We start from the raw sequence: 20,069 nt of genomic DNA, 5'->3' as shown, positions 1-20,069 counted from the left end.
GATATTTATATTGTCTTTTCTTAATAATTGGATTAAAGCGAAGTTCGCAAGCGGTAAAATATTATCCATGGTCAAATTTGAGTGTCAATTCTTGTATAATGCTCAAGTTATTTATGATTTCAAAATTAAGTTAAAGAAATATATTCTTTTATAAGTCAAAATTTAATAATATTATTTGTTGATGTTATTTTATAACAAGATAAGTGGAAAAATGTCGATTCAGGTAAAATAAAGTCAAAAAGTTCCAGAGAGTAATATAAATATTAAATTTCCTATTTCATGAAACATATTTTCTACCATTAAGAAGAGTAAATCAACCCAAATAATTTGTATACAGTCTTTTGTTTTTTGAAACTGTATACAAATTTATGTGCAACTATGTCTGTAATTAATCAAAATGAAACTTTGGAGATAGGCTTTCCTATTGATGAGAGAAAGTGACTCATAAATATTTGTTTTCTATAGTATACCCCTAATATTGTGACGTTTCACAATTTATTTAGTGTTATCAATTTTCAATTTCTGAAATTTTGCTGTGAATTAGTGTAAATCCTTTAACTTCTTTAAATTATCTTACTTGCATAGTTTTACATACGTATGACAAGAAGGCAATACAATTTCAAATCATTAGTAGTCTAGATAATACTGTATATCAATAAACTAAAGGATTAATTGCAATAATCAAAAGTTTAAATAGAAATATAATTGGGCGTTTCAAACAAATGCTGAAATTTCAATTTTTGCTGACTGTATACATTTTTATACATATAATAAATATATTTGAAGCTACACATGTCTAATATACACCATTCTTATGTGGTACATAAAGAGTGTGCAGCTGTACTTATATACATCATAGTATCTATTGTCGAATGCACATATGTACTGATCCTAACTTGACGAAATACAGACGGACAAATCTTTGACAAATACTAGTAGATTTGTGCATCAGGTATTCATGGACGTTGCGCACCTGTGACTCAAACAAATCGATCTTCGTAAAGCATTAGTCTGCAAGTAGTACGATAAAAAAAAAGTATGGGCAGCCTGTAGACGGGGTAGGCTTTACACGCAGCCTATAATATAATAAATGTACGCTCACTGTGAAAAAATGAACGTTATAATTTTTCAACCTTATTTGCTATAGATTACATTCTATCAATTAGTTAACTCATTATTACGTAGGAAATGAAAAGAATAAATGTAGAAAACGAATAATTATTCCGATGGAAATAGTAAATAAGTTTGTTTAAAAATAAAGCTGCGTGCAAATCAATTTCATAATTTTGTTTTTTAAAATAAATTATATATTTGCCAAATATTCGATTATTTTAAATAATAATATAAAACACCAAGTAACAATTTTGAAATAGAAACTGCACACACTATAAAAAGTATATTTTCATTTTCTTATTTAAATCAAACAATAAATGCCTAACTTTCAAATAAAATGATAAATATTAAAATATTTTCTTTTGAAAATGCATTAACATTTACACAATATTAATTAAGATAAAGTAACAGAAGAAATAAAGAATTATTATTTTAATACGTATTGCAATGAGATTTTATTTGTATAGTATTCAATCCTGATGAAAAATGTCCGTTTCGGCGATTTCAGTTTTATAGCAGGATTATATATATTTTCTGCCCAATTATGTTAAATCAAAGAGAAGAATTATAAAAGAAAATAAAAAATAAATATATTGTTTATACAGAACATTTTAGTATATTAAATTATATACGTTTGTGTAAAGAAGGAAAATAGTTGCAGACTTTCTGTCGCCAGTGTATACATATAAGCATCACTACATGTATCCATTCAACACGAGGTTTTCATTACCGGCTAGCATGCAGACACGTGATGAAAACTAGAACGAAAATATTATAAGTTTATAAAATTGAATTAACATTCCTATGAATAAATATTTAATTTCGATTTATAACATCTGATACTGTGTTTTTATATCAAACTGTATGAAAAGAGATACATGAATTTAATTGTTTCTTTTTAAATTGTGGAAGTCTTAGAAATGCTCTAAGTTTATTTCTCGATAATTTTGCACATTCCACCGACGCTTACAAATAATATTTTTAATGTTTAAAAGTGTATAAATTACATTGTGCAATATTTTTGAAAAGATTACAAAATGTATGGAATAATTATGTATATGATTTTATCATTTAGTGTCCGTTAAATTGGAATCTTTGCACTTAAAATTATGCAATTGCGAAATCAGACATTCGAATTTAAAAGCAGTGGAACTACGTATAATACGGTACTCTCATAACACTGATTGTAAATTGTGACATTCTTCATAAGGAAATAATGTGAGCAGTTAGGAATATGTTAGGAATATGTTAGGAATATATAAATTCTAAAATTTAAAAAAAAATGGATAGACAAGGAAGCTGAGCCAGTATTCAAAATCTGACGTTAGTGAAATTTAAAATTAAGTTTAAGTATTGTAAAATGAAACAATTTTACATTTCCGTTGTTTTAAATTAAATATATATCATTTTCGGTTATATTAAAAAAATATATTTATTTAAGTCTGACTTTTTTCTCCCTTAGTTTCGCATAATGCGAAATCCGTATAATGTGGAACGTATTTCTCGGATTATAGGGGGTCCTACTATACAATATAAATTTCATACAAGATAAATTTCACACTTTATATGGAAATAAAAATTCTCAAATATTCTTAGAATATTGCATTTTTAATAAAAGTAGAATTTCTATTATTTTACCCATGGGAAAGTTTCGAACGTTTATTATTAGCAAGAAATATATAACTTAAGTCAAGAAATTACTATGTTTTATGGAATTAATACAATCTGAATTTGTCAAATATTCACTTACGTAATTATATAGTTCCTATATTATTAAATAACTCCTTTTTTACTGTCGCATTGTAACAATCGTACTGCATAAAAAAAGAATTATGGATTTTCATCTTATATATCAGAGGATATATACACACAATAATTTGTTTTCTCTGCTCATTTTCTCTGTTCATAACGAATAAAATGTACACATTTGCTGACCACGCAACTAAGAGGTATCAATCGATGTCACGCCATAATAATTGGTTTATCGATCTAATGAGAATTGCATTACAATTACTAACTGACGATTCTGAAAATCCTTATATTTGACTATTATTTTTAACGAGTAGTAGAACAAAATAATTTCCCTCAATTAGCATTTACAAATAGTCTCTTGAATTACCCCCTTGCCTTCTAATTTTGTTCGTTGATTAAAGATACTTGTGAACTAATGATTAATTACAAGAAAAAAAGAAACTTACATTTTTTGTAAATCTATATTTACTATAAAGAGAAATATTGATGACGGAGAAACGATATTCTACTTTGATTATGAATAAACAATCTTGATAGTTATTAATTTCTGTTTGAAATTTTCATAATGAGTTAATTTCATATCATAAAGCAAGGAGTTAATAATGAAATTGACTTTCTAACCCCTTGCCTTATACAACGTATCAGGCTCGGGGTGAAGATTTTAAAGAGAATTCAACAAGCATAAATATTAATCAACTCTTTTGAATTCAAATTACACATTATTTTTCTGTTATAAATAATGATACCTTAAAGCAACTATAGATAGAATATATCTGAATTTCCACTCTTTTTCCAATACGTTATTAATAGCAAAGTAGTCGCATCGGTCATAGTAGTGAAGTAAATCATAAGGCAAGGATTTAAGTGAAATTTTACTTATTATATAAGTAAATATTAATAAGTTTTAGAAATAATTTTAAATATTTGTAATTAATGTAATTATTGTATATTTTATATTTCTGTGCAGATCTACACGGATTGGGCGAACTACTACTTAGAAAGAGGTGGTTGTAAAAGAAGGGTTACAGACCTTCAGTCCGACCTGTGTGACGGTGTACTTCTGGCTGACCTGGTGGAAGCAGTCAGTAAGTAACATACTACAGTCTTATTTCACATAACGTTCTTTTAAAAAAGTATCAATTCAATAAAAAGTTAAATTAAAAATAATTACTAACAACTATTCATACTTTCGGAGTCAATTTTGAAAGAAGAGACACTATCGTATCTACACCACTGATCGAAAATTTGAGATCATTTCGAAGACTTACGACTAATAAAAAGGAGTAAAACAAAAGAATAATTTACTATCATTAAAAAGTTTATTAAAAACTTTTTTTAGTAAAATTCAAGTGTGCAGGTATTTATTCAAATGTGATTTTGACGAATGTCGCTTTTATAAATAAATTTCATTTCAGAATTATTATTAATCATTCAGATCTTTTTTGTTTCTCACTCAGAAAGTAATTTTCTATAGTATCACACAGTACTACTTTTATAATCCTATTTCTTCTGAAGTGGTAAATATTTCGATAAAATTGGTTACAATGTCATTAAAAACACCTACACGGAATAAAAAATCTATATTAATAAACACTAAACAATTCTTTATAATTCTTTAGAATTATATGTTACATAAAGAAACCTTCATTTCAATTTTACCGTGTCAATCTATAGAGTATCATCATTATATCCCATTCTGTTTGTTTCTAATTACTTCACGGATCAAAGCGAGAATGTTTTCATAAATCTATTTAATTATTTACTGGGGATCAAAGTAAACGTTCATTGTCATTCGATAATAGGAATGCTCACTGTACACCGGGGCTATGTTTCAAAGTGAATGAAAGATGTGCTAATAATTCAGAGGCAAATAACAGTACATACTCAATGGTCGAATCGTTTATGGCATTGAACAGTTACCCATAACACCTAAATCGACAGTAAAGTCGTTAGTGCATAGGGTACCGTGGTCACGTGTTATACGTGTACGCCATGTGCAATGAGTATCGACAAATGCACGAGTTACCGATTATCGAAACAAAGGGTATCTTTGTACTAATTACCGAACATTTCTCATTGCAGCCAATCAAAAAGTGATCGACGTTAACCGGAAGCCGAAGAACGCCCAACAAATGGTAAGTTTTTAAACGTATTCACAAATTCTTTCGAATATAAAGATGCACAACAGAAAAATAACAGGAAATTCGAATCAAAATGCAAAGAACGTTGTTAGATGGAAATTATTTTAACAGCTTTCAAATTTCAATTATATATGGAATATTAGTAGAAACACTGTTTAAATATTTGAAATTATATAAAAATAAGATTTATGTAGTGGCTAGCAAGCACGACATAAAGAAACATTTGGCGTGCAAACAACTAGTATGATTTATGACAAGCGGGTCAGCGACGCTACTTTTGAGAAAGCCGTTTTTTGAGAATTATAGCCCAGTTTCTTTTTCCTTCGACAATATTTGCAGACGGCCTCAGTAGCAAATTGTAGATGTTACAAACCATGAATTTCCGAAGGGATGCAATGCATGGTCAAGCGATCTTCGGCGAGTGGCGTCACGAGGCTTGGGCCCGGAGAAAATTCCGCTGCGTTGCCAAACTTCCACTAAGGAATACTCTCCCACCAAAGCGCACTGTCTTTCCACAAAGAACGCGCTAAGGGCGCAAGGAGTAGGCGGTGATTGAAAATCACCGGAAGTACCTGATTGGTTAACACCAATGCGCTGTTTAACCAATTAGGGAAAATTCACCTTTTTGCCCCCTGTGAAGCAGGGATATAAAAGACAGTCATAGTTAGACATAGTTAGTCATAAACAGTAAGAGTCACAGTCAGAATCATCTGTTAATAACCAAGAGTTGACACGAAGTCCTCGTGGTCTCTGGTCGAATAAAGATTCCTTCGCTTAAACTTGTGATAGTAATTTCGAACACGCACCTCACCCATCATCTCGCTAAAGTTATATAAAACTAACGCTTTAGTTTTCTTTATACGACTTCCATAAAGATCGACTATACAAAGATAAAGAAATAGAATCTTTTTATGTAAATTTTAATGTTAATAATTGCAGTGGCAATTAAAGCTGTGTGATTCTTTTTGAGAGTAACAAGTTGCACTCAGTTGGTTCATGAGCTTAAAAGTTTCGATCGTCCCAGTTTCCATCATAAAGGAGGAGGATCAGAAGTGCCTCTAGTCTTTCTGTAGTCACTGAGAATGAACTAGATTGAGTTTAATGATAGCATCATTATGCTAATCGTCGTTCTTCCGTTCTTCTTACGTCGACTGCTTTTCTTAATTGTAATGTTGCTGTTCCATGAAATTGAACAAATTAATCTTTCATTTTTGTGCAATGAAATTTACTGTAACAAAAAGATAAATTCAAGGATAATAAAATAGCATAAAGCAATACTTTTCCACTAACTACAGATAAAACAAGTGTGACGACAGATTCGCTTGAAATAGTTTGCTTATTTCAAGATTTCTTTTCATCGAACTTGGCTTAACTTATTCCATTGTTACAAGTCTTGTATGGTCAGTAAATTGTAATAGGCCAGATCATAGAATGATTTGCTGAAAATTAATTAACAAATTAATATAATATTATAATATTAAGTTATCTCTATACTAAAATATCTATATAAATAAAAATTAAATATAGTGTTTGTGTTTACAATGACCAAGTACATAAATATAATGGCATACAAAACATGACAAAACTGCAAATATTTATAAATATTATATAATCGATCATCGTTATTACAATTGAGGCAGGTAAATGTATTTCAAGGATAATAGTTGCACGTTAAAAAAAAGGAAATATATCTCATCGTACCCGCAACTGTAAAATGTGTAAAAGGGAAACATTGATAGTCTATAAAGTGCAGAGTAAGGTGACACGGTGACGTCCGTAATAATTAATAACCACTTGAACGGAACTCATGGGTACAGAGAAAATTCGAGAATCTCGGTCTATGGTGACGAGAGTCGATCGCGGTAGGTTGCAACGCTTTACGAGTTGTCTTTTAAAAATAGAAGGTCTATAACTGCATTTGGGATACGTAGATAAAATCTGAACGACTGGGGTACTTCTTCGTAGCAGCTGTACCATACGCAACCACCACAAATCACCAATTACGTTTCTTTGCTACGATATGTGAATGAGATGCCTCGACTGTAACTTGAATTCCGATTAACTCGGTCTTAAAATTCGTGACCAGATATTTATTGTATTATATTACCTTCGTATATACACAAATGTGATAGTTTTCGTTGACTGGTTTCTCTGGTTACAGTTCTGAATAAAAATTATTAACAATTAGAGTCTGTAACTTAATTTGGTTTGAACTCTATATTTATTCAGGTAGTTTATTTCTTTATATGTCAAACATATTTCAATACTGTGTAGAACAAACTAAAGGAAAATTTTAAGGTGGGCTTATAGCTTATATTATTACCTCATTAAAAATATTAGTTTTAAATTCAGATATTATTATTTATCTCGAATGCATTTTAGATTTTAATAGTGATGATATGATATTGTTTGTGTTTCATTCGGCTTTAATTTTATTTATATGATTTTCATAAAGATAAATTGTACAAAGACAAAAATATATTTTCATTTTCGTATGATTTATTTTTGTTAATAATAAACTTCGAGAAAACATGATTTTGTAACATTTTATTGTAACATTTTCACTTGGAAATAGTTTTAACATACTCATGCTTCTATATCTTCAGTATAACTAATCTTGCTAAATGATGCACGTGTTGAATTTTTATTTTACCTGTAAATTTCTATCAATGCCTTTAATATTTTTAACATTGAATAATTATTTTATCTGAAAGCATTTTATTTTTTAAAACTATATAACACTGTATAATTGATTACAATCTATAACTTATAATATATAATGTATTAAAACCTATAACTTATAATGTATAGTTTATTAAAATCTATAACTTATGCATAATTGGTTAAAATCCATAGGTTTTTTACATTACAGTATACAGAGAAATTTCAAAATAAAAGCATTTCCTAGATCTTAAAGTATTACAGTTCAGAGAATCTCACAGTTGGTGCATCTATTCTACCTGTCCATTAAATCTACAATTGAACAACTCGAAAATATTAAGTAATTTACGGTGATTTGCAGTTCGCGATACTCCTCGTGGAGAATGCGCGACGTGTACCCGGCTATAAAAGGAAAGTTCATTAGAATCGTAGGCGTGATCCTTCCAGGCGCGTCGGATCTAGAGATCCACGTTGCATTCTCGATCCTGCCGTTTTTTTGATACTAATCTCGAAGTCGTAACAGAAGAGCCGTGGAAAGGGGTGGGAGACCATGGAAGAAGAGACAAGAGGGAGTGAACGAATATTTTACGGATTCCGACTGCATCTCGGTGAAAACGAGCTGCGTCACATCCGGATAGATCGACAAAGTCGAGTTACACTTTGCAGGATAACGCCTCTTCGTGTTCCCTATTTGCATAATCCTGAGTGAACGCGGTGCGGATCGAAGATGACCGAAGATAGCATTTATAATGCTAAGTAGGAACTATGTATCTTGAAAGGTTATTTCTAATCGGATTTTCGCAAGTATGTTATAGTTCTTTGAATGAAAGTGCATTAGAAAGATCTGTGTTTGGCATTTTACATTTGAAATTCATTTTATATTATTAATCAATTTACGGGATTAACTTGTAGAAGATTAAATTAGCAAAAATCCCTTCGACATGGTAACTTTTCGTTAGTGTATTTTATTATCAAAATTTAAATATCATGTACGTTCAATTTATTAACCCCTTGCCATACGATTCTTTCATAAGTGCTCCCGTTAGAATTATTTTGTCGTCGATAATTTACTAGACACAAAGAAGAATTTCATGCTCATCTATGTCCACGTTAATTCTAAAACATAGTAACTGATAACAAAAGAGTAATATTTCATTCGATGTCAAAGGAATTGAGTGACACTTATTTTTCTCATTTTCCGTTTGTGGCCTTTTTCACGAATCTGATAGGATATTGTATGACAAGGGATTAATGATTGTGGCATATAATATCGTACTGTACATTTAAACAACTTAACAGATGTATTTTTTAACAAATTCTAAAAGTATAGTTAATATCCTATAAAGAACTTCATATTTAAGAAATAAGATTTACAAGAAAAGGTATCAAATGCGGAAATTTAAAAAATTATAAAATTTGTCTTCCTGATTCTAGCACTGATTGCAGGGCACCCTCTATAATCTATGTTACGTAAATAATATCTTTTTGAAGAATTATTAAAAGTCTCTATGGTGAATAAAGCTTCTAAAAGATGTCTACTGGCAGGTATATCATTTAACTCTTCGACGACCTACTAAACTTTCGGCGAAGTTGCTTTAAGCACTCTGAAATGAAGCCTATAGAGTCTCTCCAAAACTTTTCCAATATTCACGATGACTTACGGTCTAGCCTATATACTCGTGAATGTACGTTGTCTTAAAATGAATTCAGCCTATAATTAAATTATGCTTATAATATTTAACCAAGGAAAGTAATTTGGTAAGATCATATTACTAATATAAAACTTTCTTGAAAATATCGTGAGAATCATAAAAGTTTGATGAATTTGTGAAAACTGAAATATTAAGACGGAACAAGCCATATTTTTTTATGTTAACATAGCCTGAAGTAAAATTAATATTCTCCATCAGAAATTAATTAAATTGAAACGCCTGCTGAACATTTTTTGAAAAATAAACGCCTTTCTCCGTTGTTCGAATAATTGTGTGCAGCACTGTGTACTTTACCCATCGTTTCCTTCGAAACTGCTTGGGACTCTTGCCAGCTAGTGTTTCTGAACGTAACCTTAATTCGCATAGTATCTGCTTCATGTACACTTTAATGAGGTCAACCACTGTGAACCACTAAATGATACAAAAAACATCAATACTAATCCCTTCAATATTCCGTAGATAAGTAGAGCCTAATAAAATTTTCCCCTGATTCAATCCTAAAATTATATTTACACTTAAAATGCTTTGAGGGTGGACGTGTCAGCAACCAACAAATTTTATCGCGTTTATAGTCTAAAATTTCTATATTAATTTTACGCTCGTTATCCGTGCAGTAGTCAACTGCTGAAACATGTGCTCCCGTTTTAGTGATTTAGTGACAAAACTTGCTGTTTTCTTTTATGTTTGGCAAGCGTTTTGAGTTTCTGGGAATTCGTTAAAGACACGTAAGCAAGATGAAATCATTCTATAGGGTTTCAAGCACAAATTTGAGGAAATATGTACATTCCGAAATGTATATCTTACTGCTAGGATAGATATGTGCCAATGAAATATTTAAAAAAATATTAGAAATCAAATCTGTAACTCAAACATCTATTTCTTCGATATACGGGACGTTTTATGATTTCCACATAAACATGATTAGTATATTATACATCTAAACATAAAACTAAAATGTAACGTAACAAAAGGTCTTTGTTAGGTCTTGTTATTATCAAATATGTGAATTTTTTATTTTAATACTTTATCTATCGGTAGTTTCTCAATAATCTTTAAATACTAAAAATTAGGAGTAATTGAAATTCAGATGATTGCAGTGAGTTCTAATCAGTAATTGCAGGTAGGAACTTACAATCGAATCAAAAATTGCATTTCAATTATTAATCTTAATATACAATCAAAATATATTTTGTTCGGCTAAAAATCGTATAGTAGAATTAGAAGTAAAAATTTGCACGATACCCTTGGAGTGTATCATCAAAATATATCTTTTACAAGCCGAATTACCAAGAAATAATCTTATTAACTAAATTTTGCTAGCAACAAGTAACTTATTAAATCATTTTAAGCGAAACATACATAGTATTTTTTCTGAATACTTTGCAAACAATTTGTCCTCTCATATGATTGTTATCGTCAATATCATTCGGCGTCGATTCGCATTTATTGCAGGTTGTTGTTTTTTTCCTATGCCATTCAATCGTATAACTTCAACATAGACTGCACGGATCATAATTCCGTTAAAAAAAGAAATTATAGTACAAAAGGTGAATAATTAAGAATTGCACAGAAATATAGAAAATATGACACAGAGTGCACGGAGCGCCCCCCTCTTGGCAGCTCGAGGTTCAAGACGCTTATATGAAACCATTTATCTAAAACTTTTAAAGAACCTTTTAGAAGTTCCTCGGAAGTTTTGCTGGTAGCCGTGTCCCTACCCTCGGTTACAAGAAACGAGCGTGGCTCGTCGTTGACGCCGGCTTTCCAATTTCGCGGTGTCGAGGGTAGATGAAGGGAAGGAGAAGGGCTCCGGTCTATAATTAACGCAACGCTGTTGCGTCTGTGATCGCCATTAACCGGCTGTACATACACATATGAGGTACGTGCTCGAACGTACGCATACGGGCGCGCGCCCGGTAAAGCGCGAAACCCGAATCACGTGTTTTCCTTCAAGACTCAGACGCGCAAGCAACACGCGAGTCGCACCTCTGTTTGCGATTCGTACGCGCCTTCGCGACACGTTTAACTCGTAAACCGAACGGAACGCGTTCCCATGCTTCTTTCACAATTAAACAGGAAACTCTCGATCGCTTCGGCAACGTGAACTAGACCGGTAATTTATTGGATACGTACTCAACGAGGTACGCGAAGTCGTTTTCGTTAGGATATTCTTCGTCCTAGGTAAATGAAACAGTTTTGTTGCACTCGTTTTATTCGTTTCGTTCTGGTATTAATTGATTGCGCATGGGACACTGTAAGATATACTACAGCGAAATGCAGTTTGAACAGAGAGGTGTTGGTGGAGAAATAATTATTATCGAACGGTGAGAATCGAACGGTGAATTAATAGATGAAATCATTCAAGCAGTGTTTAAATAGAAGTAACTTTTCATTTTCAGAAGCGTGTGATTTTTAACGAAGGATCTTATTCTAATGGATTTAAATTTGATGGTAGGATTACGGTGCGAAGAAAATTAAATCGGTACATGAAAATTGGAAATTTTCGATTGATCAAGTTTGGAGGAGTATTATATATGATGTACATTTTAACACTAGAACTAGCAGACAAAAATGATTTATTCTTGAATTTTTCTATCACAATGATTGAAAATATAACAAATGATTCTCTGAGAAATTTCTCGACTAAGGAAATTGATTTAGTAACGCGTAAATTGAATTATAAAACAATCGCGATCCCAATAGATGTATACTTACAGTTTCTATAGAACAATTTTAAAAACTCAATTTGACTGCTCGGTAGTTCTAGGATATTTTATTGTTATACTCATTAAGCTGTTAACTGTGGATTTTGTTTTAAAAGTCTTTCATTTTGTACGACATAAAATAAAACGATAAAGTGTATACCGATCAAATGCAGCTCAAATGCATCTATAATATATTGTAACGAAAAATTAAAGCAAAACGAAGAAGAATCACACATTTGTCTGAAAAAATAAATAATTTATCATTGAAAGAATGATACAGTATCATTTTCATTTTTTAGATGGCGTGTATACTTGTCGAACGCAGTTAACTGGTTAAGTATGAACCTATAAAAATATATGGAACGCAAATGGTAAAGTACTATGCGTCCGTGTGTAGGTAAATGATTTCGAATATTTTGTTATTTACACTTTAAAAGTAGTTACTATGCAAAATGATTTTGTATTTGAATTAAATTTGTAAAGATAGAGGTAAGTACTCTATAAGTTGTTTATACTGGGTGGCTTATTTGAAGTGCTGCTAGGTATCTTCTTGGGAACTATTAGAGACAGAGATAAATTTTCTTGTACAGTTCTAATAATAAAATGGGGTCTTTTATGTGACACTGTCGTACATCGTAGGAAAGTCAGTCAGCGCTCATCTGCATCTTTGAACTCATAACTTGCAGCAATACTATTTTCCATTGTATATTTGAACAGTTCTAAACCTTCATTCTCAATTTTTAGCGGAATAAAAATCATCGAACGGTTATAAAAAAGTATATACAGTGATGGACAAAAATATTTATAAAAAATTATAATTAGGACACTTAGGTGAATAATTTCATTTCAATCAATTTTAAAGATATTCATACTAATATTCAATATATACGAACACAAAAAAACGAAGTTTATTTCTGGTAACTAATTAGGATAGAAGTCCATAACAATGTAATTACAGGAATTGCTGATTTATAAAAAAAATTTATTTTCTAAGGCGACTTGAACTGCATTGTAATTATTTTAAGCCTTTTATAAGTTTTAAATCTCATTTGACCCAGCTTGTTATGTTTATTAATAAATGATGCATTAATATTTTTATTCATTTAAAATACTTCAGTCTTATAAATTTATATGCACGTCAGTGAGTACATTGTAAACTACAAGCTTAATTTTTATATATTTACTCGCATAGAATATTGGTGTAATATTAAATATTATACAAATATTATTAAAATTTTTTTCCATGTATTATATGTAGCCACAAAGGAACATAAAATTAAAGTTAAAACTCTTGTACTTACTTCCGTCAGATGTTTCTTGACTATACAAATACTTACGTCCGTCACTGTATATACAGGGTGGCTCACAGGTTTCTGTACCAGTCTTGCTAGTATGCTCTGTATTTATAAACAAGATAAAAATTCTTATAAAAAAATGTTATAAATGCTTTATAGAAAATTAAAATGTAAACATTAAATACAAAGCATGCAATAACACTTTTCCTCTTATTATTACTTTAATAAAAAAGTGGGCACTTAAAATGAAATAATTGCGAGAACCAATATTGCCTGTGCCAAAATTATAAAAATTCACTTATAAGAATGCAAAATTAGTTTACAGTAAAAATATTACATAGAAATCATGATACAGTATGAAAAACAAAGATGGTTACAGTATTTTCTTCGTATTTCATATTTCCCATAATACTTCGTAATAAAGTATTTAAAAGTGATTTGTTATTGTACATTTTATCTTATCGTTAGCTTTCGTACATTCTGACAAAGCTTGTACCTGATTCATATGGAATTCGAAAATTGTTTGACACAGGATGGAAGTCATTATCGTTAATGCACCATCATTTTCCGATAGTATGTAATATTGTTTGAATTGCGTGACGTTGTTTTTAAAAGAGTCCAATTGACTGAACCGGAACTGGTTGCCGGCGTCGCATCTCTGACCGTCCGAGCCGGTCCATCGCGATCTATTTCTATTTCACGGAGAGTCCACTCCCGTGAGAGTGACTCACACGGTGTATACGTTATTAGTCAACCGACCGGCTTTTAACGAGTTCATGGTAATCAATTATTAATAAAGGTATACTTTTACGAATAAACATTATACGACACATAAACAGATATTTATTCATTTGCATGCTAACCGCTAAAAGAAAGTTTTAAGAAAAAAATTTGATTTCCACCTAACATACATGAAATACATAAAACAAGTAAAACAGTTGCATTTGTATGAATTCGTTGAATGAAAAAATTGTTAATTAAAAGATATTGAATCCTTCATTAATCTTGTGGAAATTTTATTTTTTTATTTATTAATTGTAACTGTGTTTTAAGGTAATAAGACTTGCTTCTTAGTTTATTTTTATTGTATCTATATACTTAGTTTTATTTTTTGTTTTTAATTTTTTAAAATGCAAAATATGTTAATCTAAAATTATTTGAGTAATAATTCTTGAAGTTATTGGACGAGATTATATACATTCAAACAGTTCATACTGAATTGTATACATTGTATTTATTTTAATTATTTGTATTTTTTTATTTATTTCACTAAATGTCACTAATAATGGACATCATCGACATAAGTTCAAGTTATAATAAGTATGTAAGATGCTAACCCTTACTTTTCACAAGTAACTGAAATCATTTCGCATTACTAAAAATTATTATTTAAAGTATTATTTCTTTTCGAGTTATTGTCTCTATTTATTGTACATTCATACGTTTAAATACTCCATATTTTAATACACATGTTGTCCCAGATGTAAGGTGCCGAACTTTCTATTCTATTTGTGTGAGTAAAAAAAAATGTATAAATATGGATATATTGAAAAGATATAAATAAAAACAGAGTTTGGAGAGAATTCGAAAAAAAATAGTAACAGATAAATAAAAAGAAAAATACCCATGGAGAATTTAGAACGTTACATACAAATTAGTGTTAATACAACATAATAAATACAAACAGTAAAAATAGCTTCTATAAAACCTGTAGATATCCTTTAATTTTTCCCTTCGAATTCTGCAATTTTATTTATAACTCTATACTAAACCATTAAATTCTATGGGTTTAAATGTGAAAAGAGTGTTATATAAACATAGATGGTTTAATTAATAGAATTCGACACCTTAAATTTTGGACACCCTTTATATTCGGTATAAAACTAATTCAAGCAAATAAGCAACAAACCTTATTTTTAACTTACGTTTTCACTAGTTAAATGAACAAAATACGCTTTCAATTAAAGTCACAGACCAAATTGAATTTCACGTGATAAACATCATTCCTTGAGGGAAGTAAATCGATTGTGTAACTGTTTACTTATCGGAACAAGGATATCGAACCGTGAAAGGCTATGAGCAAGCAAAAGTATTTGATCACCTTACACCGAAAATATACGCCACAGGTGTTCCAGATATAGGTGGGATATTTACACAGTAGGTTCGAAGAGGGATCCAAAAGAACAGGCGGGAAACCTGGTGGTGGTTTCCCGGTAAAGTATAATGCATTTGTAAAGACTTTTATTTTCATCATTCTGAAAAAATATCTACGTGTATAATGTTTTTAAAATGAGCAACAAACATTTATTTTTATTCTTTTGTTTCATTGTTTTTACATTTTCATTTTCATAATTTAATCCTGTTTCAATAGATGTGTTAAAATGTGTTAAACAATATTAATTTCTTTTCATTAATAGTAAGACTGGATCCATCATATTTACAAAGAAAATAAATTTTCAGTCCATCATTGTTTCACAAAACTCTAATTCAATACTTTCATAATATTCTGATATATATAAATTACACGTTATCGAAATGTAAAATTGTTATTTATTTGATGCATACATGTATATTAACTAAACAGTTTTTATCAAGAACATAGATTGAAATTGTGTTAATAAATGGCAGGTGCTTGTAAATTTTCATACTTTTCAAAGTGACATTGGTCTCATAAAATTCAAATACAGATTTTTTAAGAATTATTCTGTTATAAGTAGTAATTGTTTTATATAATTTATTGAATAGTTATTTCTCTATGGTACAGTTAACACGATCATTTACATGCGTTATTATAGTTCCACCAGGCCTAGCTGTTAATTGCAGCAGTAACCGGATCCTAAACACTTACGATAGAATAATTAATAATAGGCTGCCGGTTAGTCGGTACAGAGAAACGTGGGAATAAACAAAATGGCGTAGAAAAGACGGCGATATACCTCCATACAATGCGCAATTTCTTAAACGGTCCCCCACGTCTCCTTTCCTGGTTATAATTCAATGCTCCGTTCTTTCACTAATTACTGTCCAGTAAGAGGAAACTTCTTTTGCCGGCGCGTTCACTTCAAGGCTTATTCGCTGTCACGCGGGCGTTTATAAATCTTTATTTCTCGCCGAGAAATTGAAAGCCATCATAATTTTTAGCGGTTTAGAAACCTCAGTCTTCTGTCGATCTTATACAGGGTGTCTTACCTAACTAGGAACACCAAAATATCTCCGTTATACATTGCGTTAGAATGTGTTAACACTAGGACAACTGAACATTTAACATGATTAATATATAATCCTTATAAAAGTTGTAACAATAGATTTTTTGTTAGTTTCTTCATATATTGATCTTGGTATTAAAGTGAAACTATTTATTTTTCGAATCATTTCGGAGATTTAACGTTTTTAAGACATCAATAGTTACAAAATAATAAAACTGGAAGCCATCATTTTGATGAGTGCGGATGTTTTAGTGTTAATATTGATATTAACTTGATGATAGTGGAAGATGTTTTATTTTTGGGATCATTTCTTTTAAACTTCATCGTTACTTTTTTAAGTGGAATACTGTATTTACTTATTCCATATTCTTATGGAAATTGTAAAATGCAATTTATTGACTTTAACACATTGAGCACCACGGTGGTCACCTATTACAATTAAAGATGAACAATTACAAGAAGAAAATTGATGTCGAATCAGAATATCTAGTAACACAAGTAACTAAATAACAGGGCAACTTAAGAATTGTTGTATGAAAACATATATAATGAAATCCAGTATCATTTGCGTTAGTTATGAAAGAACAAGTAATATTACACAAAACGCTTAAAATTGTCATTGCAGTCAACATGTTAACAACCATACTGTTTCGATTGTGCAATTTTGTGACTTTTACGATAATGTGTTTTAGCATTGCCGTGGTATCAGTAATTCGTGGATCTGTACTAAAATGTGTATATGTTTATCTTATCATACGCATTGTTGAGAGAGCTACGTTTCGGTACAAATCCACCACTTTCGCTCTGGAAATTTGGTGGTTATTTCTAATGTAGATTTTGTAGCATTAGGAAACGATATGAACATACATTTTATATTTTATATTAAAATATTTACTTTATATAAGGAACACAATTATATAATATCTTTGCACAACAACTGAGCAACGGATAAATAAAACAAATACTGTTTCTGATGAAGTATGTATCGCATTGATCATGTTGCTATGCTATTTATATAACAAATTCTACGTGTGTTTCGCGCGCGTGTGTGTGCTCGCAACTTTTTTTTCTAAGTATGAAAACAACGAAGATTTCAGGGTGTTCCCATTTTTCTTTATATATATATATATATATATAATTTCACAAAATTCTGTAGTCTCTATATTACATTAAGTTGTTGTTTTTACTACATAGCAAGTTAATAGACTTTATACCGATTTTTAGTTTCGCATAAATGCTACAGGGCGGGTACTATAGCACATAAAATCACTTATAAAATAGAAATTAAAAGTAAGTGGTGCAGTTACATTGTTATGTTCAGGGCTTTAAAAATTTAATTTCTAGCTCACAGTAGTATCATAAAATGCGTTGACCATTCCTGACTCCTGAGTTTTCATCCAATTTACTCGGACATTGTGCATCCTGGAAGTTGCTCCTTGCAGTGTCCCGTAAATGGGTGGCAATCCTTTTTTCTGTGTTGCCTTTTTCCTGTGAAGTACGGCATCAACTTAAAGAATCGCTCGGAAACCGGAATACGTCTAACTTCGCAATTATGTATCGATCGGAAAAAGACTTTAATTCTTTTTCCAACGTTTCGGCCCTGTACTTAAATTTAATTGTACAAGTTTCAAAATATTGTAAATAAATTGTCTAACACGCAATTTTGTTACACAGTATTGCACAAACATTTATTCCTTTAACCGTTTCGTCTCTGAATATGTTTCCTCCCCTAAATCAAAAAGAGGATCAAGAACAGCTGCTTTCGTATGAAATTGAAGCTTTTCAGTGAAAGAAATAAGATGAGCACTAATAATAATAATAATAATAATAATAATAATAATAATAATAATAATAAGCATTTACGCTGTCAGCTATAAGCAAAGATCCCTGTGTGGTAGAATTTTCCTTTATCTTTAAAGCGTATTCTACTTTTACTATAATTTCAAATGTTCGAGATACCTATATTACCATTCAGGACAAAAGTTAATAAAAATTGAAGGATGTGTAAGGAAATTAGAGAATATGAAGTTTTCAAAAATGTGCAATGTTGTTAAAACGATCTTAGTGGACGAAGCGACAGGAGAAGGGAGGCGGCAGCAAACCATATTCTTCTAAGAAACTTCGCAAATGTTAGAATAAGTGGGCGTTGAGAAAGAAGTAATAAAAAATACACAGTGGTTTCAATCCTTAGTAGGAGTGGCTACTCAATACTTGCTACCGTGTTGCAGCACGTTAACACATTCGCGACCGTTGACGTGAATTCACATCGTTTCAAATTTTGTTCCTGGTTGACGCTGACGTGAATTCACATTTTTCAAACGCAATAACTTTCAAAATATTTGATTTTTCTGCTCTTTCCGAATCGCGACTTCTTTAACGAAAAGTTCTTCGTTTCAAATAGATTGTTATCAAATTAATCTGTCCAAACAAATTTTCTAATTTTTGTCCTTATTTTAACGTCAGAAATTTACGGCAATTAAATTACCTTTGAAGATCCCAAATTTAGATGCGAGAACCCAACGCCGCCAATATTGTGTTATTTGTTCTTAAATAGTTAACGAATCAAACGTTTTTTCTACAAAAATTCTCTTAGATCTGCATTTTATTCTAATTTTGAAAAATCACATGAATTATTTTGGAGGTTTGGAATCGTGAATTCATTTCCAAATGTTATCAGTCTTCGAACGACATAACGATTATTATTTGACCGAGGCAAGTTCTAGAAAGAATGTTATAAACAAAGAAACATTGAAAAACAATCTATTGATTTTTAACAAATGTAAAATGAAATACAAAAGTTGGAGTGTTCTGGATTAGGTCTAAGTTTGATTCGGTTACATCATTACGTTGCATAGATGCGAGAGACAAGGCAAACTACAAACGCTGTAAGAGTTACTTTAACGTATTCCAAACAAAATTTAGACATGAACATTATTCAATTCTTTTGTATTCAAATTCAACATTAATCGTCTGTTATCTTATCTGTTATTTTTCGTTTTCCAATAAATTATTCATGGCAAAGTAGTTGTATCGATCACAGTAAAGAAATAAATCATAAGACAAGGCGTTAAACTCTGTATAATGCATGAATATTCGAAACGTTGAAATAAAATAGCTTTGTTCGTTAATTTACTTTATTGAAAAAAGAGGATAATCCTAGGCATAACCTATACCTATATTTACTCAAAAGTATAATAATTTAAATCTAACAGAATCGAGTAATATGTATGCTTGTTAAATTCTATTTGAGACGTTCACTACGAGTCTGACACGTTATTCTAAAGCAAAGCATTAAGTTACTTTAAAACACTGTCGTCTATATTTCATCGGCGAATGTTGAATATTTCTAATGAAAAATAATCGAGCGCAAAGGGTTAATATAAAACAACGCGGGCTGCCCGCCGCTGGTCTTCATGTTTATTGTAACCGCCTGATTGTGGTATGAACTGACACCGAACTACGAGCACCGGCCACGTGGATACCT

The 20,069-nt window shown here is 30.7% G+C and overlaps 1 protein-coding gene across 6 annotated transcripts in view; it reads left to right on the top strand.

Moving 5' to 3' along the window:
- Positions 1 to 20,069, top strand: part of sick (sickie) — a 520,404-nt gene that overhangs the window by 145,205 nt on the left and 355,130 nt on the right. For all 6 annotated transcript variants that reach the window (XR_012999731.1, XM_031978463.2, XM_076372255.1 and 3 more), the window contains 2 exons: positions 3,833 to 3,950; positions 4,948 to 5,000. Coding sequence is in view for 5 of the 6 variants with exons in the window: in XM_031978463.2 (XP_031834323.2) it covers positions 3,833 to 3,950; positions 4,948 to 5,000 (171 nt within the window). In the remaining variant the exon portion in view is untranslated. The remainder of the gene's footprint in view (positions 1 to 3,832; positions 3,951 to 4,947; positions 5,001 to 20,069) is intronic.

This window comes from Nomia melanderi, chromosome 11 (genome assembly GCF_051020985.1).
Source record: "Nomia melanderi isolate GNS246 chromosome 11, iyNomMela1, whole genome shotgun sequence".
NCBI classification, from domain to species: Eukaryota; Metazoa; Arthropoda; class Insecta; order Hymenoptera; family Halictidae; genus Nomia; species Nomia melanderi.
Note: the sequence above shows the minus strand (reverse complement) of the source record. Positions and strands in the feature narration are given on the sequence as shown.